The sequence below is a fragment of the Crinia signifera genome, chromosome 6 (assembly GCF_055691185.1).
Source record: "Crinia signifera chromosome 6, ASM5569118v1, whole genome shotgun sequence".
Taxonomy (NCBI): domain Eukaryota; kingdom Metazoa; phylum Chordata; class Amphibia; order Anura; family Myobatrachidae; genus Crinia; species Crinia signifera.
The window spans coordinates 126,491,675-126,504,759 of NC_139222.1; the positions used below are offsets into that span (position 1 = coordinate 126,491,675).

The 13,085-nt window shown below is 40.7% G+C and overlaps 1 protein-coding gene across 2 annotated transcripts in view; it reads left to right on the plus strand.

Moving 5' to 3' along the window:
* Positions 1–13,085, plus strand: part of SKAP1 (src kinase associated phosphoprotein 1) — a 489,215-nt gene that overhangs the window by 88,860 nt on the left and 387,270 nt on the right. For both annotated transcript variants that reach the window (XM_083147061.1, XM_083147060.1), the window contains exon 4: positions 6,220–6,339. In XM_083147061.1, the coding sequence (XP_083003187.1) occupies positions 6,220–6,339 (120 nt within the window). The remainder of the gene's footprint in view (positions 1–6,219; positions 6,340–13,085) is intronic.

Sequence of the window (13,085 nt, forward strand, 5' to 3'; positions counted from 1 at the left end):
CTTGGTTGGCCCCATCTACAGCACAGACGTGTACATACAAATATGGGCTGGTATGGGGGTAACATGGCAAATACAGAAAATAAGGCATATAAAGAAAATAAAGAAAATAAAGCATAACAGGATACGTCTAGTCATTGGCAGCAGCATAGAAACATCTGTAAGGAGAGAAGTACATAGAATCCTAAGTACTTTATAAAACCGGTCGACACACGGCAGTGTTGACATTGAGGCAGTACATAGAAAATGGTCAAAACAGACCGAAACGATGACACACAGCAGTGTCGACAATTATAATCAGAATCCTAGCCTCATGTTGACTGCAGTAAAGTGATCTATGCCATAAACGCTGACACAAGGTCCGGGCACCTAACGGTGTCCAGATTCTGTTCCAGTAGGACCAATGACAAGTGAATATGTATGCATATATTAGGGTAAGGACCCTAGGGAGTACGACACAGCGGTGTCAACACTTAGAGAGTACAGTTATTTCCCAACGACACACGGCGGTGTCACCATCTTTAGAAAGGATGTAGATCTTAACAGAAGATTTAAATAAAGAGTATTATCGACATGAGGGCATGTAACCAATATGCAGCCCATAGAAATGATGACATCTGTGCTGAGTACACGGCGGTGCTCACACAAATTATCAGACGGTGATTAACATAACAAGGGGTGGAAAAAATAAGCAGTAATGTAAAAAAAGAATTCAAAGAAAGCATCCCATCTTAAAGTCTTCATTTAGTCTCTGTGGAGCAAGGCAGTTAAGTCTAAAAGTCCAGGAGAGCTCCCGTTGGAGAAGCAGTCTTTCTCTGTCACCCCCAAATTTCATAGGGGGGACATGGTCGAGAATGGAGCATTTAAGATCCGTGACTTTGTGGGGTTTTGTCAAGAAATGTCTTGCAACCGGTAAGTTCTTCAGTTCAGTCTGTAATACATTCGGGCTGGTACTTTTCTTAATGGACGACCTGTGCTGGTTCAACCTTTCTTTGAGCATGCGGGTAGTCTTGCCCACGTAGACCTTTTTGCATGGGCACTGCAAGGCGTATATGACAAACCTGCTGTTGCAGTCCAAATGGAATCTGATATTGAAGTCCTCCCCATCCGCGGGATAGGTAAATTTAGTTCCTGTAAGTAGAAATTGGCAATTGACGCAGCCCCCGCATTTGTAAGTCCCCTTCTTAAGCTTCAGCCAGTTGTGTTTGGATGTTGTAGCTGGATCTATGCAAGTTTTGACTAGCATGTCTCTCAGGTTGGGGCCTCTGCGGTAGGCAAACCTCGGGGGCAGAGTAAGTTCCTTGGCTAAGACTGGGTCACTGGAGACCAGATGCCAGTGTTCATTGATCTTGTCTCTAATGTGCTTTGATGCCACCGTATAGGTGCTCACAAAGTTCAATCTTGGCAGTTCAGTACCATCTTTAGCTGTAGTTGGATTGAGAAGTTCCTCTCTGTTCAGTTGGGAAACCCTTCTCACTGCATCATCCACTTCAGAGGCGCGTTGTATCCTCTCTCCAGAAATTTGATTCTCATTGCTTCCAATGCCTCTGTCCTCATGTCTGGGTCGGATGTGATATGCACTACCCGTAGCAGTTGGGAGTAAGGTAGGCCCTTCTTCAGTGGTTCAGGGTGGAAGCTGGAGGCAAGGAGCAAGGTAATTTTGTCTGATTCTTTGGTGTATATTTTAGTGCTGAGGAGTCCCCTGTGCAGCATAACCGTCACATCCAAATAATTGATCAGCTTGCTACTGAAATTGGTGGTGAATTTGATGGTACCCGGTATAGAATTCAGGTGTTTCACAAAATCCAGTAGTTTCTCCTCTCCCCCAGTCCATATCAGGAACAAGTCGTCTATATAACGAACATACATGGCGATATCTCTGTTGAAGTGGGTATTGCCCATGATGTGCTCTTCCTCAAAGGTTAGGTTGGCATACGTGGGCGCCATATTTGACCCCATGGCGGTCCCCTGGCGCTAAAGAAAGAAGCGACCTTCAAAGAGAAAGTAGTTCCGTGTAAGTATGGTCTCGATGAGGAGCAGTAAGAATTCGGCTGGAGGTCCATCATATTTATCACTTTGTGTGACAGCTTCACGGCATGCTAGCAATCCCATGACGTGGGGGATGTTGGTATACAGGCTCGTGACATCTAGTGTCACGAGCATATATATAGTATACTATATATATATAGTATACTAGTCTTAAGGCCCATCCGGCGGACAGGCAAAAGTTTATGCTTATGCAATTCTCACAAGTTTTGCAATATGTTTTTCATTTAATGGACCCTTATAATGGGACTTTAAGCCCTTTGGTGGTATGGCCAGAAGCTTCTCAGGCTGGGTTGCGCTGCAGGAGCGGGCTCTCCTGAGAAATGTCCGTGCATGCCACTGTAAAGAAAGGGTGTGCAAGGGGTACCTCCAGCGTTGAACCGATGGCGCAACATTGTCCCCCCTGTCGCTGATTCCCCCCCCCCCACTCTGGCAGGATGGGGCCACTCAGGGAGGATTGGGGCTGTATCGTGAGTTTGGGCATCCAATCACAGGACTGCCCAAACATACGAACGGCTGAGTTGCCCGAACACCCAAGCGGCCCCGAACTTCTCCAAGTGGCCGCAAACAGCCGAAGCCGGCAGCAGCATCCCCAGGGGAGCAGGAGCTGCTGCAGAAGGCAGCGGCTGCCCCTCCTGTGGTGAGAATTTCTGGGGCAGGACAAGCCTGCCCTGGTAGGGTTGTCCTGCCCCAGGAAAATCTACCACTCAAGGGGTTAAGGGTCCACTTAAGGCAGTCTGTTAATTGTGTTGTATTCACTGCTGTCGAGAGGGAGGGATCGGGTACTTTTTTTGCCCGGGTCTGTTGGAGGGGCATGGGTTCCGTGCCCCCCTCCCCCACTGCAGAGCCCGGGCAGTGGGAGTAATGAGCAGAGGCTGCCGCAGCAGCACGGCATCCCTCCTGTTGGCCACACTCCATTGACCAAGCCCCGTTTTCACAGGGACCCAGCTGCGCTTTCAGCGACTTTGGTTGTATTCAAAAAGCCACAAGCTTTCCAATTACATATTACAATGCATGAAAACAACAGAAAGAGCATGGACCCTTATGACAGCACCCTTAAGGGGTTGTCCAATTAAAACCATCTTTGAACTTAGATTGTCCGATGGATGATAAGGTAGCGTGCAAAGTTTGAAGGCGATTAGTTCAAGTGTTAGAGAGTTATCATGAAACATACATGCATGCACACACACATACACACACACACACACACACACATCACTCAATTATACTTATGTAGATGAATCATGAACAAAAAATTCTGACCCCACATCATCTGGCAATAAACAGGTGGGATATACATCTGTTATCTCCCTGGATAAAGCAGGAGTATATGCCAGCTCTACAAGCTAAGCAAAATGTATATTTTTGTTTTTCTTTTGGAGAGATGCAATTTGCGTTTGCAAATTATACACAATTTCCGTCCAACTCTGAGCCCTAAAGTATGCATTAAATAAGCCACATTTAAAGATAGCAAAGGGAAGCAGGTGATTTCTTTTGAGGTTTGTAGGAATTTTATCGTGTGCTCTGACTTCCTAGCATCAGAAATAATGAAAGACCGAAAACATGATTGTAGAATGTAGTCTGGAAAGGTCTGATTTTGTGCTGACAGGATAGCTGTACAGCAGTACAGGAATGAAGAAGGGAAAGAAGTTCATGCGTAAAAAGAGGGGAGCGACTGTAAGAATTCTAAGGATAATGCCTTTGAATAAATGAAGCAAAAATATAATTGGTTACTATTTTTACATTAAATTGTGATTTGAATATATGTGTCAAGTATGTCAGGCAAATAATATTAATAGAGAGGCATTAAATCAGCATATTTTATTTCTCTGGAATCCCAGCTGGGGGAGACTGGATAGCTATGGGGTATAGACGACACAACTTCTACTTGATTCAGGTGGTCAAAGGAGTACACCTACTAAAAAAGTGACTAGTATAGATTCCTAAAATGAGCATAGTTAATCAGCTAAAGTACAGATAAATTGTAATTACATACACAAGGAAACTGCACAGGTTTTTGACACATAAGGGTTAATTTTAATTTGTAATAGTGAAGTTAATATTGATAGTTGCATACTTGTGAAAAATACATAGATTATAGTCCGATGAAATTTAGATTTACTGATACGAGCTAAAATGCAAACAAAATGGATTATTGGTCCAAAGTGCTCTGCTAATTATATTGTTTTCCTGTAAGATATAGATTTCTTTGGACATCAGGAGCAAGGAATCTAATTAATGAGGATTATTCTTGTTATCTAAGTAACTCTGTGATCAAGGCTGAAATTCTCTGACCAAGTCCCAAGACTGCTCTACATCCCTTAGTTTGGCTTGTTCAGTTCAGAGTCACACTCTATATAATTGCAGATGCACAGACCTGTCACCCAAGGTTTCCGCTGTGGTGGTGAGAACTTCATCACTGGAGCATGTTCTTAGCTGTCATTGCAAACTAGAACGTATAAGATGTATAAAGGAATATATCCCTAATTGAGACTGTTCTAAGGTTCCTGCAAAAAATCCTTAACTACGCACGTGGAGCTCCGTCTCCGAGCTCCCATCATTAGGCCCTGGAGGAGATGCGTGGTGATGGAGGGAAGGACGGGAGTGCAGAAGGGGACCCGACACATGATGTGGCGCCCCTCAGGACCTATTGGGTGGCGCATCACCCCAGGCATGACCTACAGAGGCACCGACCACCATTGGCTGGTAGGATCCCTCCATTGAGTCCACCAGGCACAGCAGGGCCCCCGCCCGAGGCACCCGGCTGCGACATTGTGGGATTTTAGGCCTGCAGGCCCCAGACACTGTCCTCCAGCAGACTGCACCAGCTCTGGATGAAACTCAGCGGCGGCAGCTCCCAAGGGAGGAGGAACAGCTACACTATCGGTAGCAGCGCTACACTACTGTGAAACTCGGCCCAACTCCTGCTCCGGCCTCACAGACTCCCCAACCCCGCTCTACTGGGGCAGGTACTGATGTGAATGTTCAACTATACTCTGTAAAGCACTGTGTAATATGTATGCGCTATATAAGAAACTGTAAATAAATAAAAAATTGATGGCTGCCTAGCCAAAATATGTACCCCGTGTCATCCATGTCATGTTCTGTATCTGTACTTTGTTTGTACTGTGTTTTTAACTTGCTACCTATCTGTCTGGTGCAATCACCAAGTGGTGACACTGAATGGCTGCCTGTGTGCTGTACAGCTCAGTAAACATATGTTTCCTATGTCCATGTCCCTCATCGGGATACGCATATCTGTACGTGTGATATATATCGGTACTGTCACTGTTGGTTTGTTCCCACCCTGGCTGTTGCGCAGCAATCCAAATCTAATTCCTAGTATACGCAAGTATTCCTGGCCAATAAAGCTGATTCTGATATAGTGTTTCACAGATTAATATATATTGTTTATGGATTTTACTAAGGAATTAACAATGTGTAAGCATGTTAAGAAATTAGTTGTATACGTGATAGCCACATCATGTTCTGTGACGTTGTTGTTGAGCTTTTGCCACCATGAAACAGATGGATAATCACTTTCACTTCTCCTTTCTGCTGAGAAATATAATTATGGTTTGCAATATGTATATTACTAATTGAAATCAGAGTTCAATTCCATTGGAAACTATATAGTTCAGTTGACAGAAGCCACCTACTGGATTATAGAAGGTACTGAATCCTAAAGAAGTTTACCAGTGCTTTTGGTTTTTGTAGTACAGTACCTTAAGGGTGCAATTTTTTTGCCGTAAAAAATTTCCTCTTTACAATGCAAATAGTTTGAATGAAAAATTAATATAAAAAAAACACATATCCTTGCATTCATTAGGTCAGGGTGATATGCAGGACCAACAGACCTTCTCATGAGGTTGTTGACTATGGAACATTTGTGACAGGCCTGTGCATGCTGGCATAGGCCCATAACAAAATGCATTAATCCTCTTTTGGTTGTGGTACTTCTAATATATTATGATGAGTTTCATCACAATATGTTCCCCAATATAGCACTGGAATTGTATGCCGTTTTGTGGATGCAAAGTACTATGATATTATCACTCTGTATAAACACTAAGGAGGTAATTTCCCTTACTTTCCACAAAGGGTATAACTTTACTGTATATTTAGTGTTGAGAAATATTGTCTCCTAACAAAATATTTGTTTGTCAATCTCCTTAGGTGGGGAAGCCAACACAGGTGCCCGAGGACAGGACAGTTGTGAGGATAACCACAGTTTCAGCTTTGGGACATCTCTGGCATCTGATGAGGTCTCTTTTACCCAAGATTACCTTGAAGATGGTAAGTGTGACATGGCATTTATATTCAATGTAATGATCTTGTTTCACCAGGTTGTCTTGTATTCTTTGATCTTGACTGGATAACCATTCAAGGGACCACAAAAGTAATAGAAGCTGCAACATTATGGTCTTACACCATTTCCTCTCACACTGTGGTACTTAGTAACCCATTATTAAAGCTCTGTAATAAAGCTCATTAATACCCCTTTTACACTGCCGCAAAACCCCAGGTCTTCGGCGGGTCAGACCCGGGTCAGCGGCGGTGTAAATGGGACATGCCGTGTCCCTTTACACTGGACTTCTACCCAGGTCCTGACCTGGGTAGAACACGGCTAGAACCTGGGTAGAGGGCGGTGTAAACGGGTATGCCGGGTCATCCGACGCGGCTCCCATTTACATCAATGGGGGATGTACAACCTGCGGACCGCAGATTCCGCAGGTTGGACAGGGCACACACAGCCTGCGCTGCTGTCTGCTATACTCTGCAGGCAGCGGCAGCGGAGGAGGTGAATGGATGCCTGTGCACAGGGGCTGGGGGCAGCCCAGCAGATTACCTTAGTGCTGGGCTTGCCCCCAGCGCAGAGGTACGGGTCAAGACTGTTACGATCGGCGCTTGGAGATGACGTCCTCTCCAAGCAGCGGTGGTGTAAAAGGGAGCAAACGCCGGGTCGCACCCGGCTTGAAGCAGGGATCAAAAACCCAGGTGCGACCCAGCGTTTTTGGTGTAAAAGGGGTATTAATGACCTGCTGTCTAATGCATTTATTTGCTGTAATCTTCAGCAACCAATCAAGTTCTGCAATTGCCTGCCTGCCCTAAGTTAGACCAGTTATAATACAGGTCTGATTGCCTTCATTGTTCATTGCTTATCTTTCCAAAAGAAAAGAATTGTCAAAATTCTCCAGTCCTGGGCCCAGGCTGAAATGGGGGCCTAGGACTTGAGTTTATAAAGTATAATTTGTCATAAACAAAGATCACATTTCCCTAGAAGCAATGTAGAGGTTGAGTAGTGCGGCCAGTGATTCAGATACAGGTCTCACCAGGCACTCCAGTTGTTCGAGAAAGGGAAGAGGGACCCTGCCTATTTTGTCATTTCTGTTCCCCACAATGTCTGATGGAAGCACTGCTCGTTAGTAATGTACTGCAGGGCACAAAGGAACCCTATCTTTGTGCCACTGGAGTGCTTCAGATCTCAAACTATATACATTATAAATAATTATTGCATTGTATGAGTGGAATCGTTCATGTGATGAGAACACGGGATTTTCATTGACTATAACGTATCCGCGCTTAGTCTTCACTACACTGAATTGTCTGTCTGGAAAAATGTGTAATTCAGGTGTCTTGGATACGCTTCAAGGCTATTATGTGATTCAGTTTTTAGTTTTGCATTAAAAGGCTAATGTAAGAACTACCATTTCTAGTGAAATATTCCTAATCTAGGCTTAGTACATATTTTAAGGGTTGGCATTTGTTAGTAGATCTGTTGATCTTTTAACCTTTCAGATGGTAGAGAAAAAGGCTTTACCAAACGTCCATCCAGATGTCTCATTTATCTGCCTGTTTTCATTTACTCCACTATCTGGACTGTGTCGTTTGGTAAAAGTGGTTCTTTAATTACAAGCTTCAAGCACATAATTGAAGTTGATTCGTATACAACAATTAATGAGAAATGAATGACTTTGGTTTTTAGATTTACATAAATGACAAGTAAAAAGGCACATTGCCTGGGGTTTTGACATGTCTGTTTTTTTAATGCTTTAAAAACAAGTTTTTGTTTTTTACACAATAAACTCAGTGGTTGTAATTTTATTTTGTAGACCTAGAGATATATATTGCCCCCTTGTGTTGACAGGGGAAAATACCTACTACTTTAAAGATGATACTTATCTTTGTGGAGAAGATGAGAGACAGCTGTGTGTATGTGGTTATATAACATTTATATTTTATTTTGAAGTAAGATGGCATTGATATACAGACATATCTAATTACATTTGCTTTATAACACAAGTGTATTATGTGGTTTTTATAATATCCAGTGTGGCTTGCTCTGCCTTCCAGAGATCGTTTGAAGTCTGTCTAGCATCACTGATCAAAGGTGCTGCTTTTGGATCACTGTACCATTTTGAACACATTTTACCTCTTTTATAAGTTGAATTCCTGAAACACCACAAAAGAGGAAAAAAATATTACCATACTTTGGCAACTGCCAAGATTAAAACATGGGCAAAGAGAATTGGACAAATCAGCAATAAATTCAATCCAAATTAATACAATTAGTACATATATTCCTTAAAGGCAGATATGCACTAAAATTATCAGTTGTGTACGAGATGTATATCTGTCCATTTAACAAAAGGTGTGTATATATGTGCAGCCACTGCACTCACTCACCTGAGTCCCCCAAGTGTGTATCCGCGAGTGTCACCATGGCGGCGGGGCGGATACACACTTGGGGGGACTCAGATGAGTGAGTGCAGCGGCTGCACACGTCAAGAGAGTGCGCGGCTGGGGGCGTGTATCCACGAGGGCGTGCACATCTGATCATTCTATTGTCACTCATGTATTTAAATCGTATATGTGCACCATTACCATTGTATGCAGTTTGTTCTTGAAAAAAGTCTACACGACTGAAACGTCAGACAAGACCCACAGTTTGGTGTGTTTTCTTTACTTAAAGACCCGTGAGTGCCGGCACCTCGATGACTAATACTGTGTGTGTGTGTGTATATATATATATATATATATATATATAAAATAAAAAGTGTATATCTCTAAGGTAAAATATACTGTAGCAATACAATAGCATTAAGTATACATAAATGTTAGTGCACAACTGGGATGTGCATGAATGATTGGTCTACTCTCCCATTCACTTTGCTACATCTAATAATAATCTGCTGGCTTGCTGCAGATCCATGTCTCCTATAATTGAATTCTCTGCGTAATAGTGAACATTACTCAAGAGATAGAGAGGAGCGTGAATCTCTGTCCACTGGTCTAGCCTGACCTATAAGTAATTCATTAATTTGTTTAAACAATGTAAAGTTTTGAATATACATATACAGAACAACTCACATTCTTGCTTTTATTTTCTTTTTATCATAATACTCAAGTCATTGCAATTTAAGTATAATTATCACCTCATGTTACTATCTTTTATTGGGAGTGCTGGGGAACAAAATATAATTTTCAGTGTTCTAATCATGTAACCTAAATTATTTTATTTTATGTTAACCAATGTCAACCATGTAGACATACCAGTGTTTGCAGTTAACTCCTTATGAAACAAGAACAAATAATTTAAGGGTGCATAAAACATGGATTTGTTTAAATGTAAATAATATTATTATTATTATTATTATTATTATTATTATTATAACAGAAGTTGTCATATTTTCCCTGTTTTGTTGTTTAGTTTTTAGTATTTATAGTTTTTAGTATTTATAGTCTCTATTATAGGCAGAAAAAAATAACAGCATTTGTGCTTGCTTTTATAGCTTTTTCTTTGTATTGATCTGTCATCACTTCCTTGTGACTTGGTTTATCTATTTATTGTGTTGCCGTTTTACAGTTCTCAAGTGTAGGAGCATCTGTGCCAGGTTATTTAGTTCTTTCCTGAAACCAGGTCTCTCCTCCATGGCTAATAGCACCTTGTTCATTAACAAAATGGATGACTCCAAAGGAAACCTTATTCAGTTCTTTCTACACAAGGACCCCTCAGACCGATTTTATCAGTTGGAGCTCTGACAAATTTCTCCAAAACGTTAACACCCCTGTAATGTTTTAAGTTCAGCAGCTGGCTAAAGGTTGTTTCCTGCTGCAAATAGAGGCATCTAAGTGAGGAACAATCATCTTCATTCACCGTGTTCATAAATTATGTTATTTCCATTCACATTGCTTCTTAAAATATAGAAAAATACTTTTATTGAGACTACAAAGCCTCTGTCTTAATGCATGCAATCTTAGGTCTGTGTTAAAAAGCAGCATTTTCTTTACTTAGCAATATAATGCCCTTGAGCATTTTTAGGAATCCTTGAGGGATCTGCATGGAATAATAAAACCATTTCATCTATTAAATAGCAGGCAGATAATTTAATGAACCAGGAAGCAATTGCAAAAAAAGAGACTGACACACAGTAAATACATATTAACCTCACTACTAGATTTGGTCAATGTCCCAAATATATTCTTTACATTTCACAGTTAATTCTGGTTTTGTTTTTCTTTTCTGTTTTCAATATTGTTTGTCAGTTTGACCTGTGACACAACTTCAATTCTGTTTTTTTTTTTTTTCACCATTTTTTTTAATTAACATGAACATGTATAGAATCATTTTAATGTACTTCCCAGAGGCAGTCGTAGAAGTTAATGGTGCTGAAAATACGTTCTGCTGTGTTTGCAAAATACAATTCTTTCAACAGTTATTTCTTACTTCATGGTCTGAAATTGGTGAATTTCAAGAATAAGGTGAGGCTACCATGGGCCAGGAGGGCAGCAGGTTGTGAGGCTTGCAGGTTAGAACATAGAAACAAAATGTAAAACACAAGGATGTGTTAGGTTCTATGGTATACTGGCTGATAGCCCCAAGCATGCAATAACTCGACCAGGAAAGAAGGAAACTGCATTATTTCATTATAATATAAAATACTTGGAGTGCTATAAAGAGAACAATTCTGCAATCTGTTTTTCAACCAAATGTTTTATTAAGCAGCCTGTACTCTTGACTGCGTTACAGTGGCAAACATTACCATGAAAAAAGGATCCGAAAATAATAAAGACATTTCAAGTTTAAAGATGTGGTATGAAGAGTTCAGAGTTCAATATATGTTCACACATGCAACTTTCACCTTGCAGAGAAAGGAAGCCACAGGTAATTGGGTCAGCCCTGTGAACATATATCTTACTCTGAGGAGAGTGTGAGACAGGACTTCGGGTTGTTGTGAAATTTGTCTAAAAGCAAAGCACACTGAGCCCAGTTAAAAGTAATGAGTTCAAAGGGTAAATGGAGTTCAAGGTTCAATCCCTGTTCATCTCCTTACTTTAAACTTTCCCACCAAGTGACCGCACTGTTACAGATTACATAATTTATAATGAAGTAGACTGATCTACAACATTTTTTTTTACCATCAGACATAGCCATGGTGCTTGTCCTTAAACACAATTTTCTCTTTTATCCTTGTATTACCCCCAAAAAAACATTAGGCAAACAAAGTCCATTATGACTACACACCTACAAATACATATACATGCTGTAGTGGAAATGTACATCAGCTCTATAGAGAATATTGATAATAAATAGGAAATAGGTGGTAATTGTGATTTTATGGATCGATTATCTACCTCCATAAGGATTTGTACCAGTCATATGTCATTCATATGATTTTGTACACCTACAAGTTGCATAGTATATAGTTATTATTATGGTGGCTGGCTTGGGGATAGGGTTAGATTGTGATCACAAGTTTTTATATAAGTAATCTAGCTCGTTGACTGAAAACTTTATGAAAGATGACATACTGAGGGAGTCGCCAAACTAGGAAACAGATGGGAAGCAGGCAAGCACCTGCTAGCTGTGCTGGGTTTTTCTGGTCCTCTATCCTTTTAAAAACTTTCTCTAGACCAGATTTAATAGATTTTTTTGTTGCCATTTTTATGCAAATAGGGCATGGCTCCAAAACACAAGCAAAACTGTTTTGATTGTGTGCTCCAACTTTTTGATACCAGGTGTTTGAGTGGCTGAGTCAATAACAAAACTAGTGAATTGTGCTGAGAAATGAATGCTTAATTATGTGTAACATGAATATTACAGTGCCACTTTGTAAGAACTTCCAAGCTTGCTTACGCATAACACACTGCTTTCCTCATCTCCACCCCATCAAATCGCTGGGGAAATGTATACACATTTAAGGAATAACATTGCAAATATATTTACAAAGTTGTGTAGGACATTGAAAGTTTACAGTTCAGTTTTCTTCATCCTGTAATGCCCTCCTCACAGACATACACTATTATTTACCCAAAGGGATTGCTTTGGAAATGTATTTTTTAGATAATTGTTCCTTGTTGTACCATGTAGAGATACTGAAATTGAAAAGGGTGCAAGAAGAAACAAAAAAAAAAGTTTATTGCTTGTTGGGTTGTAATAAAATGTCTTTAGTTATCTGGCATTTATATCCAAATCAGCCACTGCGTATCTAGATCTCTGTTACTCCTCCTAATGGGAAAGGAGTCTGCCGTTAGCAGCAAGTTGGGTGACACTCGATTTGTACTGTGTGACGGGAACAGATGTGCTTTCTTTGTGAAACTCCGCCTGTATGTAAATGTGAACGGAGTTTCACCCGAATCCATGCATGACCTGACCGTGCACATGCAGAGGGGAGGGCTGCTGGTGAAAGGGGATAAAAAATGGCCACTGTAGCCTACCATTGGCAGGTCAAGTTTACTATCAGTCTTTCAGTGCTTGCACGTTGGATTTTTTTTCCTTGTTTATGTTTGTTGATTTACATTGAATTCTTTCAAACTGCTTGTGAACCCACAAGTTATAGTATATGCAATATTTTAGACATTATGGAGTTCAGTTTGAAAACATTTTTTAATCTTTACAGTAAACATTTTGCATCTTTGGGAAACCAACAATTAACGGTTATTGCAGCAAGATAATTATGTAATTGCTTTACGTTTTTCTATGTACCTTTTTGAGTTCTATTTATATTGCCTGCAACTTTTTTTTTTAACTAGTTCTATAA